Raw genomic sequence first — 16,767 nt, forward strand, 5'->3', positions numbered from 1 at the left:
GGCTAGAGTTTCTGATTCAGTAAATCTGGGGTGACCCTGAGAACCTCTAGTTCTAACAAGGTCCTGGGTGATACTGATGTTACTGGTCAGGACTACTGTGCCTTCAAGGATTAACTCAGGGGGTCTGGGTTGTCTAAACCCTGGCCATTCCAAAGGAAGGTTTGGCCCTTAGCTGGCTCCTGGGAGATCACCCCTAAGCCCTTGGAATATTCTGCCTGATAAATGTGTCTTTGCATACCTATGGGCTTTGGGCCTTGTGGTATCAGATTAACCTCTGGAGGGGCTGGGGACTAAGTAACTGGAGTCAGCCATGCTTACACGAGCAGTTTCCAGTAGAAATATTGGACACCGAGGCTCAGGTAGGCTTTCTGGCAAGCAAAACTTCATTCATGTTGTCACATGTGGGCGAATTAAGTGCTGTCCCCATGACTCCACTGGGAGAGGACAACTGGAAGCTTGTCTCTTTTGGATTCAGCCCTATGTACGATTAGCTTTTGCTGATTTTAATTTATATCATTTAAAAAAAAAAAGATTTTAAGTAATCTCTATAGCCATTGTGGGGCTCGAACTCCCAACCCCAAGATCAAGAACCAAATGCTTCTCCAACTGAGTCAGCGAGGCGCCCCTAATTTATATCCTTTTTACTATAATAAATTATAACCACGAGTGTAACAGCTTTGCTGAGTTCTGGGTATCTTTCTAGTGAATCCTTGAACCTAAGGGTGGTCTTGAGGACCCCCAGTGGTAACCAGACTTTGAGAACCACTACTCTATGCTGTGGGACTAACCTCTCTGCGCTTCCTTTGTTTTAGGCTTGAGGGCTCCCCTAATCAATGAAATGCCTTAGAACCTGGCCTGAGGGTCACCTTTATGGAGTGCTTTGGCCTGGCACCCCATCTCCATAGTCCAGGGGTCAGGAGGCTGTGAATTGCCTGGAAGCCTGAGTGTTGCTTGGTAGGGTAACCCTGAATAGTCCTCCTGGGTCACTGGGCCTTGGTCTCCCCATCTATAAATGGGGCTTTGGAGCAGTTCCGCTCTCCCTGGGTGTAACAGGGCCCCCGGAGCAGCCACATATGGCAAAGCTGATAAAAAATATGCTGGGCTATGGGCAAGGGCAGTTTATTTCACCTGGCCTCCCTACTTCCGGTATCCAGGCCTGCCCATTACAGCCCTACTCACCTGAGCCGGGGACCCCGGGGTGCTGGGGCCCACAGGTTTCAGTAGATCCAGCCACTCAGTGCTGCCCCCTCCTGGGACCACCCTCAGGACAGTGGCCCACACTCCATGATCCTTGGGCCCTCCCTGTCCCATTCTGCCCTGGTCTAAGACCAGGCCCTGGATCCACACAGGGAAGTAGGCCCCATTGCGCCCACTAGTCACGTGGCTTTATTCACAGACTCAGCACTTGCTGAGGATGGAAGGAAAGAACATTTGGGGTCAGGCTGGGCCTGGAGATAAGGGCGGCTGGGAGGCCATGCATGGTTGGACTGGGAGCTCACAGGAGAGGACCCGTGGGCCGGGCCAGGCCTGTGCGGGGCAGGCCGGAGGCAGGCAGCATGCGGGAGGCCTGGCTAGAGCTGCACGGAGCAGATCCATCCAGGTGGTGGCTGTGAGGCAGGGAGGGAGGGACTGAGGGCATAGGTGTGGGGCTGGACAGCAGGGACCCCTGCCCCTCACTCCCAGGGAAACTACATAGTGGGACGATCAGGACTCCCGATGCCTGGTCCTGCGGCTGCCTTGGGACTTGGTGTGTGACTAGCCCATCTGGTCTCTTCTGGTGTCATTGTCCTGCTGATGCTTAGACATTTGCCTTGGGGTGACCCACATAGGGACACTCTGGGGACATTTTCAGGGAGGCTGGACAATCCCGGAGAGTGTGCCTAGGGCCCCGGCAGAGTGGGCTGTGCCTGGGGAGGGGAGGGGGAATCCCTGCTCCCCGAGAGAGAGGCAAGCTTGCCATCGCCCCAGGGGGTGCCGTCTCCCACAATCTGGGCCAGCCCCCCCGGGGCCAGAGATGACTGAAATGTAAACCTTCTTTCTCCTGACCCGCCCCACTGGCTCCCTAACAGACTTCCTGCCTGAAGGCAAACAAGGGATCCAAAGCCTGGAGCCTCCTCCCCCAGCCTTCTTCCTGGTGAAGAGCCTATTCCCACCCAGCAGGGAACAGAGAAACCAGTTCCCCGGGTTCATTCCCTGGCTGGAAAGAGCTAAGTTTGGAAAGTTGGCAGGGTCTCTCTGGGCTGTTCAGGAAGGTGACCTAGGGGCCTGCGAAGCCCGGCGAGGGCTGAGCAGGGCCCTGGGTCTGAGGTCGCAGCCCCTGCCCGCTTTCCACCCGGCTCTCCCGGGGACTGGGGTGGCGGGGTGCAGGTGAGGGGCCATCAGCACTGGCGGGAGGGGGTGCGGTGCACGGAACCGGGGCGCTTGGGGATCTTGCGCCAGCGACGCTTGTCCCAGCGGCAGAGCAGCAGCAGGCGGAAGGTGTCCCGGAAGGCTTTGTTGCAGAGTGCGTAGCACATGGGGTTGATGGTGCTGTTGACATAGCACAGCCAGTAGCCCAGCTCCCACAGCGTCTCGGGAACGCAGTTCTTGCAGAAGGTGGATACCAGCACCATGATGTTGTATGGTGTCCAGGTGAGGATGAAGGCCAGCAGAATGGCACTCAGGGTCCGAGCCGCCTTCTTCTCCTTGACCAACGAGAAGGTCTTCCTCTTGGCCAGCTGCTCCTTCCCGCGGGGCTTCTGGCCCTTGCCTGCTCGCTCACGCCCCTTCCGGGTGGGCCTCTTGACCGTATTGGGGGAGCTCCGGGGGGGCTGCTTGGCGGGGGCCTGCGCCTCGGGGTCCACCATGGGCATCTTGATCACCACCTCGGAGCCAGGCTCCTCACCCTCCGAGGACGTGAGGGACTCCATGGAGCCTTCGTCCTCTTCCTCTTCTTCCTTCCAGCTGTAGGCCTGCAGCAGCCTGGGGGCCCGGCAACAGCGACAGCAGCGCCCCGGAGGGGTCTCTGGCGAGCCCTCAGTCCCCCGCTGGGACCGCTCTGAGCTGCTGCTGCTGCCGCCCCCCTTACCGGGCGTCTCAGAGCCCTGCAGGGCCGCCAGCTCCCGGGCCCGGTTCTCCGTCTCCCGGTAGATGCGCCAGTAGAGCGTGCACATGACCGTGACGGGGAGGTAGAAGGCGGCCATGGCTGTGCCAAAGGTGATGATGGGCTGGGAGAGGAACTGGATGTAGCACTGCCCGGCCAGCACCGTCCGCTCCCCTACCAGGTACTGCCAGAAGAGGATGGCTGGGGCCCAGAGGATGAAGGAAACCAGCCAGGCCAGGCCGATCATCAGGGCCGCCCGGCGGGGCGTGCGCTTGGCTCGATAGCTCAGGGGCCGGGTCACGGAGAAGTAGCGGTCGAAACTGATGAGCAGCAGGTTCATGACGGAGGCATTGCTAGCCACGTAGTCCAGGGCCAGCCAGAGGTCGCAGGCCAGTGTGCCCAGAGCCCAGTGGCCCATGAGCAGGTACGTGGTATAGAGGTTCATGGAGAAGGTACCGATGATGAGGTCGGCACAGGCCAGGCTGAGCAGGAAGTAGTTGTTGACTGTCTTGAGCTCAGTGTTGACCTTGAAGGAGATGAGGACCAGCAGGTTGCCCGTCACTGTGGCCAGTGACAGGAGGCCTGTGGTGATCCCAATGAAGGCCACTTGCCAGGGACCCTTTCCCGGTGCCAGAACCGTGATGTTGGGGCTGACGGCGGGTGGGGCCGAGGTATTCATGGTGGCCGGGTGGGGCTGGGCGGGCAGCCCCTTTCTCTAGTCACACTACAGGGCTTCCTCAGGGGGAGGTCATCACCTGAAAAGAGAGGACATGGCCTTCGGTTGGGCTGCCGGTCGTCTCTGACAGCTCGGGGTGCAAGGCGCCGGGAACCCAGCCTCTGCCTCCTCAGATCTTTAGGCGAGACAGCCTCCCCTTTGCCCACCAGTGGCCCCACACAGTCATTTATAACGCACCTTCCCAGCCACGACTGGATGTGCCAGCGGCACTGGGGGGAGGGGGCTTGGGATCCAGAGATCAGAGTCCCCCTTCAGACTCCGAGCCTCAATTTTCTCATCAGGAAATTGCTACTAATTCTTGCCTTGCTTAACTCATGTGGCAGGAGTTGGGAGACTCGCTTTGTGTGCACTACTGCCAAATTTTCAAAGCACTTCACTCAATTTTATTAAAGCTCTCATTTACCAGGGAGTTACTACCAGCCAGACACAGCACTAAGTGCTTCATTGAATTACCTAATTTAACTGTCGTACATCTCTGGGACGCAGGTCTCTTACGATCCCCATTTCACTGAGGCAACCGTGGCTCTGAGCAGCTACGAAACCTGGCCCCCAGTGACAGAGGAGGTGAGTCTGATTGGGACCTGCTTCTCTTTCTTACTCTGAGCATGTGGAGCGTCAGTGGGATTCTTCCGTCGAATAAGATGGGAAGGCGAGGGAGGAAGATAAGGGGAAAGAGGTGTATGTTAGCGTGTCTGCAGGTTTCCCTGTGCGTGCGTGTGTGTCTGTGTGTGTGCGTGTGACAGAGATAGAGAGAGAGAGAGAGAGAGAAGGAAGGCAGCGTTTGAGGCTGGATCAGATCCTCCATGAGGGCAGCCGGGTAAGTTGCGCGGGGCCCGACTGCTCGCCTGGTGGTAAAAAGCCTGGAGTGAAAGCAGACAGCGGGGACGAGGGCCGCAGCTCCCAGGTAGGCAGGGCTCTGGCCCCAGCTGAGGTGTGGGAGGCCCCTTCTATTTCCCTGCTCTGTTCCTGAGTCCAAACTGAGTGGGGAACGGCGAGGGCAAAGGGAAGATCCCCCACATTTTTCTTGAGCCTGGAGTCCAGCCCAGGCACCAAAGGTGGGTAAAGGGAAAACCCTTTCTCAGCAACCTACTGGCTGGGAAGGAGGCCCCCGCAGCTCAGCCGTGGCCTTGCTGCTGTATGTTTTGGCTGGTTCCTTCCTGTTCTGGGGCTCAGGTGTCCATCTGACCATCGAAGAGCTGGGGTCTCCTCCCACCTGCAGCTGTGGCCTCAGGGACCGTATCATTGGAAAAACTCCAGGGTACCTGGGTGGGTCAGTTGGTTAAGCGTCTGACTTCGGCTCAGGTCACCATCTCTTGGTTTGTGGGTTCGCGCCCTGCATCGGCCTCTCTGCTGTCAGCGCGGAGCCTGCTTCGGATCCCATCTCCCTCACTTTCTCCACCCCTCCCCTGCGCATGCGCTCCATCCCTCTCTCAAAAATAAACAAACATTAAAAAAAAAACAAAGAAAAGAAAAATTCCAAGGGAGAGATGTTGGGCAAGGGCCCACCAAGCCCTGGTGCTCCTCAGGACCTGGTCTGTGACAGAGAGACTAGTGTGCTGTGCCTGTGAGGAGGTTGGGGCGCCTGGCTGGCTCAGTCAGTAGAACATGTGGCTCTTGATCTCGGGGTCATGAGTTTGAGCCCCACGTTGGGCATAGAGATTACTTAAACAAATAAACAAATTCTAGGGGCGCCTTAACGGCTCCATCAGTCAGCATCCAACTCTTGGTTTTGGCTCAAGTCATGATCTCACTGTTCGTGGGATCGAGCCCTGAGTTAGGTTATGTGCTGACAGCACAGAGCCTGCTAAGATTCTCTCTCTCTCTCTCTCTCTCTCTCTCTCTCTGGCTGCCCCTCCCCGCCTTTCCGTCTCTCTCAAAATAAATAAGTAAACTGAAAAAAATTAAAAAAAATTCTAATACTATGACAACAGCAACTGATAATGATAGTGACCACTGCTGTTTAGTGCTCCCTGAGGGGCAGTCCCCGCTCAAAGTGCTCCTGTGCATTATTGCATTTAATCTTAACAGGGAACCTATGGCCTGGGGTTTGCTCTTCTCTCCATTTCACAGATGAAGAAATTGAGGCTGAGAAAAGCAAGAGAACTGGTACAAGGTCACACAGGCAGGAACCAAGATTTGAGCCTAAGCAGCTTGTTCCAATGAAACATTATTTATAAAAACTGATGACTGGGGGCACCTGGGTGGTGTGTCAGTTGAGTGTCTGACTTCAGCTCAGGCCACGATCTCGTGGTTCGTGAGTTCAAGCCCTGTGTCGGGATCTCCGCTGACAGCTCAGAGCCTGGAGCCTGCTTCGGATTCTGTGTCTCCTTCTGTCTCGGTCCCAACCCCACTTGTATTCTGTCTCTCTTTCTCTCAAAAATAAAGAAAACATTAAAAAAATAAAAACTGATGGCTGGCCTGGAGGTCACAGTTTGCCAATTAAAAAATTTTTTTTTTAATGTTTATTTTTGAGAGAGACAGAGAATGCGAGTGGGTTAGGGGCAGAGAGAGGGAGACACAGAATTCGAATCAGGCTCCAGGCTCCGAGCTGTCAGCACAGAGGCCGACGTGGGGCTCGAACTCACGAGCTGTGAGATCATGACCTGAGCTGAAGTCGGACGCTCAACCGACTGAGCCACCCAGGTGCCCCGCTAATTAAAATTTTATTCTTTTAATTTTATGTATGTATGTATTTATTTATCTATTTATCTCTACATCCAACATGGGGCTCAAACTCACAATCCTGAGATCAAGAGTCGTATGCTCTACTGACTGAGGTGGCAAGGAGCCCTGCCAATTTGAATTTTATTTTATTTTATTTTACTTTATTTTATTTTATTTTTTAAAGAAAGCTTTACGCCCAAGGTGAAGCTTGAACTCATGACCCTGGGATCAAGAGTTGGACACTGTACCGACTGAGACAGCCAAGCGTCCCTTGAATTAAAAAAAATTTTTTTTTAATGTTTATTTTTGAGAAAGGGAGAGAGAGAGACAGAGCACGAGTGAGGAGGGGCAGAGAAAAAAGGCAGACACAGAATCTGAAGCAGGCTTCAGGCTCTGAGCTGTCAGCACAGAGCCCCAGGTAGGGCTTGAACCAACGAACTGTGAGATCGTGACCTGAGTGGAAGTTGGACGCTTAGACGACTGAGCCCCCCAGGTGCTCCTGAATTTTAAAAGTACTATGCTAAAATATTATTTGTCTTGCTTACTGAGTCCTGCTGCACCTTTTTCCTGCACCCAAAGTCAGGTGCTGGGCTGGACGCCGGGATAGGACTGTGCACGCAGGGGCTTTCCCTGGTAAGGCGCTGGTGAATGTCACCGGGCAGGTTGTCCTGTGCAACTCCTGTCCCTCTGATCTGAACTCAGTGCTATTTAGTTCCCATTGCACAAATGGAGCAACTGAGGCCCAGAGAAAAGGGGAAAGGCGGCATTGTGTAGCCCAAAGTCTCCTGGCTCCTAGCCTGAGCGCTGCCTCCCTTCCCCGACCCCTCAAACTCCGGTGCTTTGGGGCAGCTATGTAGCCCCCACTGGTGCCCTGGGCCACTACCTGAAAAGGCTGAGTCAGACAAGAGGAGCTTGCTGGCCTCAGAGGCTGTACCTCAGAGCTGCAGGGGCCTCCCGTCTGCCTGGGCACGGCGCAGCCTTCAACACTGTGACAAGCCCTCCACTGTGTTGGATTTGGTCCTACACCACAGCAGGTCTAGCCCTGGGGGGAGCTGAGACAATTTTGCCTTGGTTGCAAAATTTGAGGTGCCCCCAGACTCATTGATCAAGAAAACAATATTTTAACACAACATTTAAAGGCCTGGGGCGCCTGGATGGCTCAGTCGGTTACGCATCTGACTTTGGTTCAGGTCATGATCTCACAGTTTGTGCGTGCTAGCCCCGCGTTGGGCTCTGTGCTGACAGCTCAGAGCCTGGAGCCTGTTTCAGATTCTGTGTCTTCTTCTTTCTCTGCCCCTCCCCCACTTATGCTCTGTCTCTCAAAAATAAATAAATGTAAACAGAAAATTAAACAAAAAGAAAAGGAAATTGGTGGAAAAACCCATCATGAACAAAATTCGATTTTATTTTTATTTTGTTTAAATTTTATTTTTATTTTTTATTATTTTTTAATGTTTATTTAAAAATTTTTTTAAAGTTTATTTATTTTTTTTTAAATTTTTTTTTTCAACGTTTATTTATTTTTGGGACAGAGAGAGACAGAGCATGAACGGGGGAGGGGCAGAGAGAGAGGGAGACACAGAATCGGAAACAGGCTCCAGGCTCTGAGCCGTCAGCACAGAGCCCGACGCGGGGCTCGAACTCACGGACCGCAAGATCGTGACCTGGCTGAAGTCGGACGCTTAACCGACTGCGCCACCCAGGCGCCCCTTAAAGTTTATTTTTGAGAGAGGGAGAGAGACACACAGACAGAGTGCGAGTGGGGGAGGGGCAGAGAGAGAGGGAGACACAGAATCCAAAGCAGGCTCCAGGCCCGGAGCTGTCAGCACAGAGCCCAACGCGGGGCTCGAACTCATGAACTGCGAGATCATGACCTGAACTGAAGTCAGATGCTTAACCAGCTGAGCCACCCAGGCACCCCACTGTTTATTTATATTTGAGAGAGAGAGAGAGTGAGCTGGGGAGGGGCAGAGAGAGACAGAGAGAGAGAGAGAAAGAGAGAGAGACAGAGGATCTCAAGCAGGCTCTGAGCTGTGTGCACAGAGCCCAATGTGGGGAGATCATATCCTTAACCACCTGACCCACCTAGGTGCCCCTGAGCCAAATTTTAAACAAAGGCAGGATCTAACCCTGCACTTAACACAAAACAATCCTATCACCCATGACTCACCCTAATCCTGGCCTTGGTTCCAATGAAACTTTATTTACAAAAACAGACGGCCAGCCTCTGGGCTGTAGTTTGTTGCTTTTTTTTTTTTTTTTTTTGCCACTTGAATTTTTAAAATGTTACAATATTATTTACCTTGATTAGTGAGTTATTTTGTGTGTCCTCCCTCAAAACTGTCTCTCTCTAGCCATCTGATCACTAGCAATCATTTAACCTTTCTTTCCCCGGCCACCCTGCATTTGCCAGCTGATGGGGCTGACAGCATCCCAAGTGCCTCTCTGTTATTACTCCTGACTCCTTATTCTGAGCCACAGCCCAGCCACCTCTTGCTGTGCCCTTTGGCCTTCCAGATCCAGGCATAGCCCCTCTCTCAGCCCCAGATTACTCATTTGTTTGTTCTCTTTCTTTCTTTTTAAATTTATTATTTATTTACAAAATTTATGTTTACTTACTTCTTTTGAGAGAGAGAGAGCACAAGCAGAGGAGGGGCAGAGAAAGAGGGAGACACAAGCAGCAGGGGCACCGTCAGCGCTTAGCCCAGTGCGGGGCTGGAACTCACGGAGTGCAAGATCATGACCCGAGCCGAGATCAAGAGTTGGGCGCTTAACCGACTGAGTTACCCAGGCGCCCCTAGTTTTTATTGTTTAAAGTAAGCTCTACGCCCAACGTAGGGCTCGAATTCACAAGCCTGAAATCAAGAATCACATGCTCCACCAGCCAGGTGTCCCTCACAGTGCTCATTTGCACAGTAGAGGAGCTGACCCCGCCTGGCGTGTGGGGAGATTTTACAGGGTCCTGAAATCGACATCTCAAGACTCTGATCAGAAAGGACCCACGTCCTTGAGTGGAGGCTGTAGAGGCTGAAGGCTCACTTAGGTTCTCCCAGTTGGGGCTGGAATCACATTTACTTGTGGCTGAAACATGGCAACCTCTGACCCTCACAAGCTCTTGTTAAAGCTAGCTATAGCTTTGATGAGTTTTAAAAACGCTTTCACGATGGGGGAACTATGAGAAATGATCCTTAGAAGTGAGGAGGCTGGCTGGCAGTCCCGCTCCTTAATGGCTGGAAGTCCCTCCCACCTGCTCATTTTAATAGCCACATTGATGGGGCACCTGGCTGGCTCAGCTGCAGAAGCCTGTGACTCCTGATCTTTGGGTCATGAGTTCAGGCCCCATATTGGGTGTAGAGAGCGCTTAAATAAATTAAAACAACTTGAGAAAAAATAGCCACACTGATAGACCACCATAATTAATCACCTCTTGCATGCCAGGCCCTTGATGTATGATATCATTTCCTTTAATCCATAGGGCACCCCGACGAGGGTTCTTATCCCTATTTCACAGATGAAGACACTGAGGTTCAGGGGACTAAGTGACTTGCTGATGGTCTCACAGGAAGCAGTGGAGCTGGGATTCTGCCCCTTGACCTGTGGGCTCCAGGGCCTGAATTCTTTCCACTTAGTGGACTCCTCTACGCCCCACTTACCAACTGAAGGGCCTAAGGCCTCCCATCAGGGACAACTGGGGGAAGGAGAAGGGTAGCAGTTCTGCGGAACTAGACCCCGATTCTTGCCACTCCCTGGATCTTCTGAGCCCCTGAGCCCAAGAGCAGAGCCGTCAATAACTCCGCCTTTCCTCCACAATCAGAAGCAAGGGTCTGCCCCCAAACCTCTCTTGGACAGTGATTTGCTCAAGAGAACATTCCTGGAGGCCTCCTCCAATCCCTGCTGTGTGATCTTGGGGAAGTCACTTCCCACCCTGGTCATCTGTAGGATGACTGTTTGTGTGCGAGGGTGTGTGCATTGCTGAGTGAGAATAGGAAATGGTGGGGGTGAGTCTGTAGCTTTGTGGAGATGGGTTGGGACTCATCCTCTGAGGGTGTCATGTCTGGGGCACCGGAAGGGGGCAAGGAAGCAGGGAGGTGCTTTTTTCTCAGGACCGTGGCCTCCTGATAAAGGTTGTTGGGAGCTTTTAATAATATTATTAATATTATCATAGCAACTGATATTTGCTGACTGCTTACCATATACCAGACATGGCTCTAAAGATTATATTCAGGATTTAATTGACCTGTTACTACTCCTTGTGAAGCAGGTTTTATTATCCTCAATTTGCAGAAGGGGCAACCAAGGCTCTGAGACTGTAAGGACCTTACAGCTCATCAACGATGCAACCAGGATTTAGACCCAGGCAGTTTGCTTCCAAGACTAACCTCTTGGACCCCTGCCTACTCTACACTGCCCTTGTGGGAATCGTGAACTCAACAGCCTCCTCGCCCACCTTGACTGGCTTGGCCACAGTCTGAGTCAGTGAGGGAATCAGTCCTTCCTTTAGAATCTAGCCTGTGTGTGTGTGTGTGTGTGTGTGTGTGTGTGTGTGTGTGTGACAGTGTCTGTTGTCCATCTGTGTGATGTATGATGACAGCGCTGTGGGAAGGGGGAGGTCTAGCCATCGCTCTCAGAGAGGCAGGGTAGCGGGTGTGTCTGCCTCATTCGCTGCTTTATCCCAGTGTTTGGCACATGGAGTTGCTCAACAAATATTTGTGGAATAAATACATGAATATGTATATAAGGTCCTCCTGTTTGACTTCAGGCTCAGGGGCATGAGGATGAATCCACAGCGGTCAGGCTCCAGAGCACGGGCCCCTCATCTGTAAAATGGACGAAGGGATCCCTGATGCACCTGCTGTGGGGAAGCAGCATGAGGTGACAGGACAGGCACGGCTGTGGGTTGGGGCCTGTTAATGTTGGGAGAGGAAAAAGTCAGCCTGGGCTCAAAGAGTTAAGGGATGAGGTCAGAGCCTCTAGAACAGCTGCCCAGACTGTTGACCGCCAGAGCCTTGGACCAATCCCCAGGGGCTGGGGATCTGGCTGGCGAGAGGAAAGGGGAGGTCAGGAGCGATTGATGGGGAGAGGGATTCCTGAACACTTGGGCTTCCCGACTCTTACCACTGGCCAAGTTGTAGAGAAGGGGAGACAGAGAATGAGAGGGTGCTAGGGAAGAGATTCAGGAGGGAGGCATGAAGCCATCTTGTGATTCTGGGCCGGGAAGCTGGCAGAGCCCTGACTGGAGAGAACGGGTAATACTGGGGAGAAGGAGACACGAGGTGGGGCCTGTGGGGCTAGGCTTCTGGGATTTCACATGTGCTGTGAAGAGGGTTCCTTCTGGCTAGATCTCCTGACCGGTCCCTTCTGCTGGAGAAGCCAGCCTGTCCGAGGTGGCTCTCTCCCTCCCCCTGGGTTAACTTTTCTCTGAAGGTAGCTCTCGACCCGTTACAGGTGCACAGATTCCTACTTCTGATGCCTGGCCTCGGGAATCAGGGGCAAACAAATACAATTTACCACATTTTCAGGCTCAACAGTCACTGGAGTGCCAAATGGTCCTGGGGAGGGCAGCAGCCATCAGTTAAATGCTCATAAATGCGCTGCTGAGCCGGAAGAGGAGCGTCAGCCCTGGAACCACTGCCAAATACACTCACTGCTGATGGACTTTAACCAGTTGCCCGACTTTAGCCAAACCATGGCCAGAGCCAGACAGTCAGCAGGCTGGGCCCTCGACGTCACTTTGCCAAGGTAGCATCAGAAGTGCTCCACCCCTCATCACTTGCCCCCTGCTCTTCAATCCTTGCGTTCTCCTCCCCATTTCCTTTCTTCTCTCTCCCTCCCTCCCCCATCCTTCTAAGCATCACCATGGCATCACAGCAGAGCAGAAACCCAGCGAGATATTCACCCACCTCTCCCCGCCCGCCCTCCCCTCCAGAGCCCAAGCTCCTGCCTCATAGAGCTTGCTGCTTCCCCACCCCGTTGTCTTGCTCAGGGAGTGGGAGTGCAGTGCTGCGCTGAGGGCAAGGAAAAGGGGTCCCGGCCCAAGAGGACCCCTACATATCCTCTCTGTGACCATAAGCATGTCCCTTCTCCTTTCTCAGCCTCAGTCTCTCTGTCTGTTCCAATGGGGAGGCTCCTTTTTAGGGCTGACGTGACCTCTGCCTAAACCCTTCTTGACACTCTGGACTCCTCTCTGCACTTTGGGATCTGGTTCTCAGATCTCCAGGCCCCAGAGTCACATCTTCTGCAGCCCCATCTCGCCAGCCCCTCCCCTGCCTGCTGTATCGCAGCGGCGATCACGGTGTGCCTAGTGGCTGAGGTCAGGGGGCAGAGAGCTAACTCTTATCTGACAGCTCAGTGAGCAGCTGATTACTCAAGGACAGGAGACTGTCCGGCTCTAGGAGACAATCAGACTCCTTCCGGCCAGTTGGGTGGAGGGGGAGGGTGGTGTTGGGTCAGCCTGGGTGGAGCTGTGGGTATGTTTTGTGGCAGGAGGTGAACCCTTCTCAGTAGCACCGATAACCCCTAAGCAGCACTTGTCTGAATGGCCCAGGGAGAGCTGACCACCCCCTCCGCAGGGGTGAGTCTGCAAGAATCAGAGCTCGTGGCCTCCAGCCCATCACTACATTGTGGAGTCTGGGGGTCCTGGGATGGGTGCCTGCATGGGTGCCCATTAGTATTCATGCATTACCAGGACACGGGACTGAGACCTGCTCCTACGGGAGCCCAAGATACCGTGGACACAGAGAGGGCCCTCTGGGCCCTTGCACATGTCAGGGCCACGTTCCCTGGCTGGAATGGCCTTCCATGTGCCCATCTGTTCCCCGAGAGCCCTGGGGCTCTTGGTCTGGTCTCCTGCTAGCTTCTGGCCTAACACCCACCTTGGCATCCAGCTTGTCCGTGTGGCCAGCAACCTGGTTCAGTCCATCTTGGGGGGGCTGAAGGTGGATGGGGGTGGTGGGATTCAGGGTTCCCTGAGGGAGAAGAGGAGGAGGTTCTGGGACTTGGCACCCCAATGTCGGGGGTGGGGGTCAACCTCCCGCGGGATGCTGGTGGCAAGGACGGCCCTCTGGTCCCCTGACCTTTCCACTCTGTCCCTGGGATTCTGGGGCCTCTGCCCGCTACATGGTAGCCTAATCCCTCTGGGCTCCGGGTCCAGTTTCCTAAGGGGGGGGGTCTCCATCTCCTCTGCCAGCTGAACCCCAGAAAAACATCAGGTGTATCTGCTCAAAGCCAGGAGACGGGGTGTTTGGAGTCGCCAATGTCCAATGCTACACGGCCCCCGTGGCCTCTAGACCCCTCCTTGGCCCCCTCCGCTCTCTGGGGTTCATCCCCATTTCCCCCTAGCCCCGGCTTTGCTCCTAGGACCCTGCTTTTCCCGCCCCCACCTCAGTGGAGCCCCTCCCAAACCCTCCCAAATGTACTCACCATGGGACTGGCGAGGGGTCTGTAGGGTCCTCAGCCCCACTGCCTCCCCGGGGGCCGGCGGCGTCTCCAGGGACCCAAACACCTGGCTCCCGGGGGGAGCTGCGCCCTGTGCTGGCAGCCGGAGAGGCACAGCCAGTGATTGGCATGTCCCACCCCCTGGCACGCCAGCCTGGGGGGGGGGAGGGAGGAGAGGAAAGAGAGGGAGGGAGGAAAGGGAGAAAAGGAAGGGAGGGGGAGCTGGAGGGAAGCCTCAGGCAGCGTCTGGGGTTGGACTAGGCTCCTGGAGGGTGCCCCCCTCCTCCACTAGGGCACCTCATTCGAGCCCCGAGAGGGAGGGCGTAGGACACGGGAAAAAGGAGCCCAGGAAGGCTAAAAGTCCAGAACGGGAGAGAAGGCGGATACAGGGAGACAAACACCCACACCCACTGCACACAGACTCAGCGGCACACACACACACACACACACACCCTCACAAAGGCACACTGTTTCCCGGGGCTCCTTCCCCCACCCATCACTCGAGCCCCCAACCTGTGCGCACCCTGCCCCGACACACACTCCCCGGCATTCACATGCCTGCTTCCCTCACACACTCGCCCTGCCCCCTGCACATGCCCACGCGCCCACCCACCCACCCACCCAGCCCCACACCCTGCTCTTCCTCCCTGCTGTGAAGGAGCTAGATTCCTTCTGTTTGGAAATGACACATTGGGCCTCACGTGAGAGGCTCCAACTTGGAACAGACCCAGAGGGCTGGCGCACCGCCCCAGGGGCTGGGCAGACGTGGCCGCGTGCTGGGCTGCGTGCTTCTGCGTCTGTCCACGCTGCACGGCCCGGGTGTGAGGGTATATGGGGGTCTGGATGGCAGGGATGGGGGGGGGCCGTGTGCCCACTGCACGTGCTGCTGAGTGCCCCCCACGTGAGTGTCCCCGAATACCACGCAACCTGTGTAAATGCAGGTGTCGCCCTGTTGGTCTGGAACCCGGACGCGTGTGTACACGTGTGTCTGTATTCGGTGTGTGTCTGAGTGTTGCCCAACTGTGGAACTTGCTAATTCTGACAAGTGAGGCAGCCTCTACCTCCCTGCCTGCTCCACCCCCAGCTTCCACTTGGAAGACAGACAGACAGACAGGCAGACAGACAGCTCTCCTCCCAGCTTGTCAAACTCTGTCTCCCCTGACTCCCACTCAGGGCTCACAGGTGCGTACCCAAAGTGACAAACTTGCCCTCCCCCCACCCCGCCTCCCTTAAACCCCCTGCTTGGTCAGTACCCTCCCCCCTTTTGAGATTTCTGTGTCGAGTTGCCTCAGAGATAGAAGCCCTGGGGGCCCTTTGCCATAGAGACCTGGGTTCTGCACGGGCCTCACCTGGCCCTAGAGACCTCCTGGGGAGCTGACCGCAGAGGAGAGCCGGGGAGACTTCTGTGGGGCTGCTGTGTCCCTTGTCCCACGGGGCCATGCTGAAGCCCTGGGGCAGAAGGTAGGAAGGATAGGGATCATCTACTGTTCCCATTATGCAGATGAGAAAACTGAAGAGCAGAGGCGTGCTTAACACATGGTGGGCAAGTGTTTGGACTCAGGTCCCTTGGCTCTAAGCCAGGGGCTTGGGACCTGCCCCACTGCTTACTCGCCCCACACATTTCCCCACCGAGCACCCCCTCTCAATCCTGACGCCCGAAGGTTAACTTGGGGCTTCCTCCTCCGGCTGGAGCCCAGTTGCCAATGGAGCCAGATGGAACAAATCCGGAGTCCCTGGGGCTTGGCCAGCAGCCACGGGACGCCAGTGGTGGGCACACGTGGCAGGTACATGTGTGTGTGTGTGTGGGGGTCTCTGCTTCTCCAAGCCCGCTAGAGCAAGCATCCAGCCCACCTCCCTTCTGAAGTCGAGGAGGCACTGCAGCTTAGAGAGGAAGGAATCTGCGCCCCCCACCCCCTCCCACCTCGGGGTCGGCCAGGGGGTCAGCAGTGGGGTCAGAACTTCACCGGTCCCTGTCCGTGGGCGCGGACTCCGGCTGCCCCCTGCTGGGCTGTCCTCGGTTTGCGGCTGCGGCCGGTGCGCGCGGTGGGGCGGCGGGTACTTGTGCGCGTACACGTGGCTGACTGTGGGGGTGTTAGGCCTCCACGCTCCACATCCATTTCCGAGTCTGAATCAGGCTCTCTCCTTGCCCCCTCCCCCCAATCTCCTTGGTCTCCCTTTTCTCTTCTCCCACCGCCTCTGCACACGTCCCTTTAGAAATAAAAACACTTATTTTGTAGGCGGGAGAGGAGGGTGTCCAGCGCTCCCCTGCCTCTTCGCGAATGCCCCTCTCGGTCCCAGGCGGTTTCCTCCTCAAGTCCGCGAAGCCAGGGGGTTGATGCCCCCCTCCCCCCCCCCCCCGACTGTATGACTCTTTTCCGTCCAGACTTGGCTGGGTCCCCTTACCAGATGGGGAAACTGAGGCAGGAAGGGAGGTAGGGCCAGGAGAAGCTCTCCCACCCGGCTCTCTCACCGCCCCCGCACCCGCGCCGGATTTAGCCGCAGGGAGGCTGGGAACATTGTCTTTATTTTAAGCCGCCGAGTGAGGCACGAACGCGGCTGCTCGCGACAAAGGGCTTGGCTAAGCAGCGGCAGGCGGCGCACGTGGGGGTCCAGCCCCACCCCCGCTCGACCCCCCAGCGGCCCCGGGAGCGGCCCGGCCTGACCTCAGCCGGTTCTGCCTTCTCTCTGGCGGGTTGGGACTCCGGCTGGCTTAGGACACCTGGGTCTCGGCTCCCCGCCGGTGGCTATTTTTGGTCCCTTTGGCTGAGGATTCACTCCTCCCGGCCACCGAGGGAACGCGGGGTTGTCCGCGCGGGGCTGGGCCCCTCGGTCAGCCCCCTCGCGTGGAGGA

At 55.6% G+C, this 16,767-nt stretch overlaps 1 protein-coding gene across 1 annotated transcript; it reads right to left on the bottom strand.

Moving 5' to 3' along the window:
* Positions 1-2,378: 2,378 nt before the first annotated feature.
* On the bottom strand, positions 2,379-3,761 carry CHRM1 (cholinergic receptor muscarinic 1). Its single transcript, XM_047072491.1, has one exon. It carries the CDS (start codon positions 3,759-3,761, stop codon positions 2,379-2,381), a length of 1,383 nt encoding a protein of 460 aa, XP_046928447.1.
* Between the last annotated feature and the right edge of the window lie 13,006 nt (positions 3,762-16,767).

Source organism: Lynx rufus, unplaced genomic scaffold, assembly GCF_022079265.1.
Source record: "Lynx rufus isolate CCGP_SWC_20201006 ecotype Redwood Valley unplaced genomic scaffold, mLynRuf1.p SCAF_9, whole genome shotgun sequence".
Classification (NCBI taxonomy): Eukaryota; Metazoa; Chordata; class Mammalia; order Carnivora; family Felidae; genus Lynx; species Lynx rufus.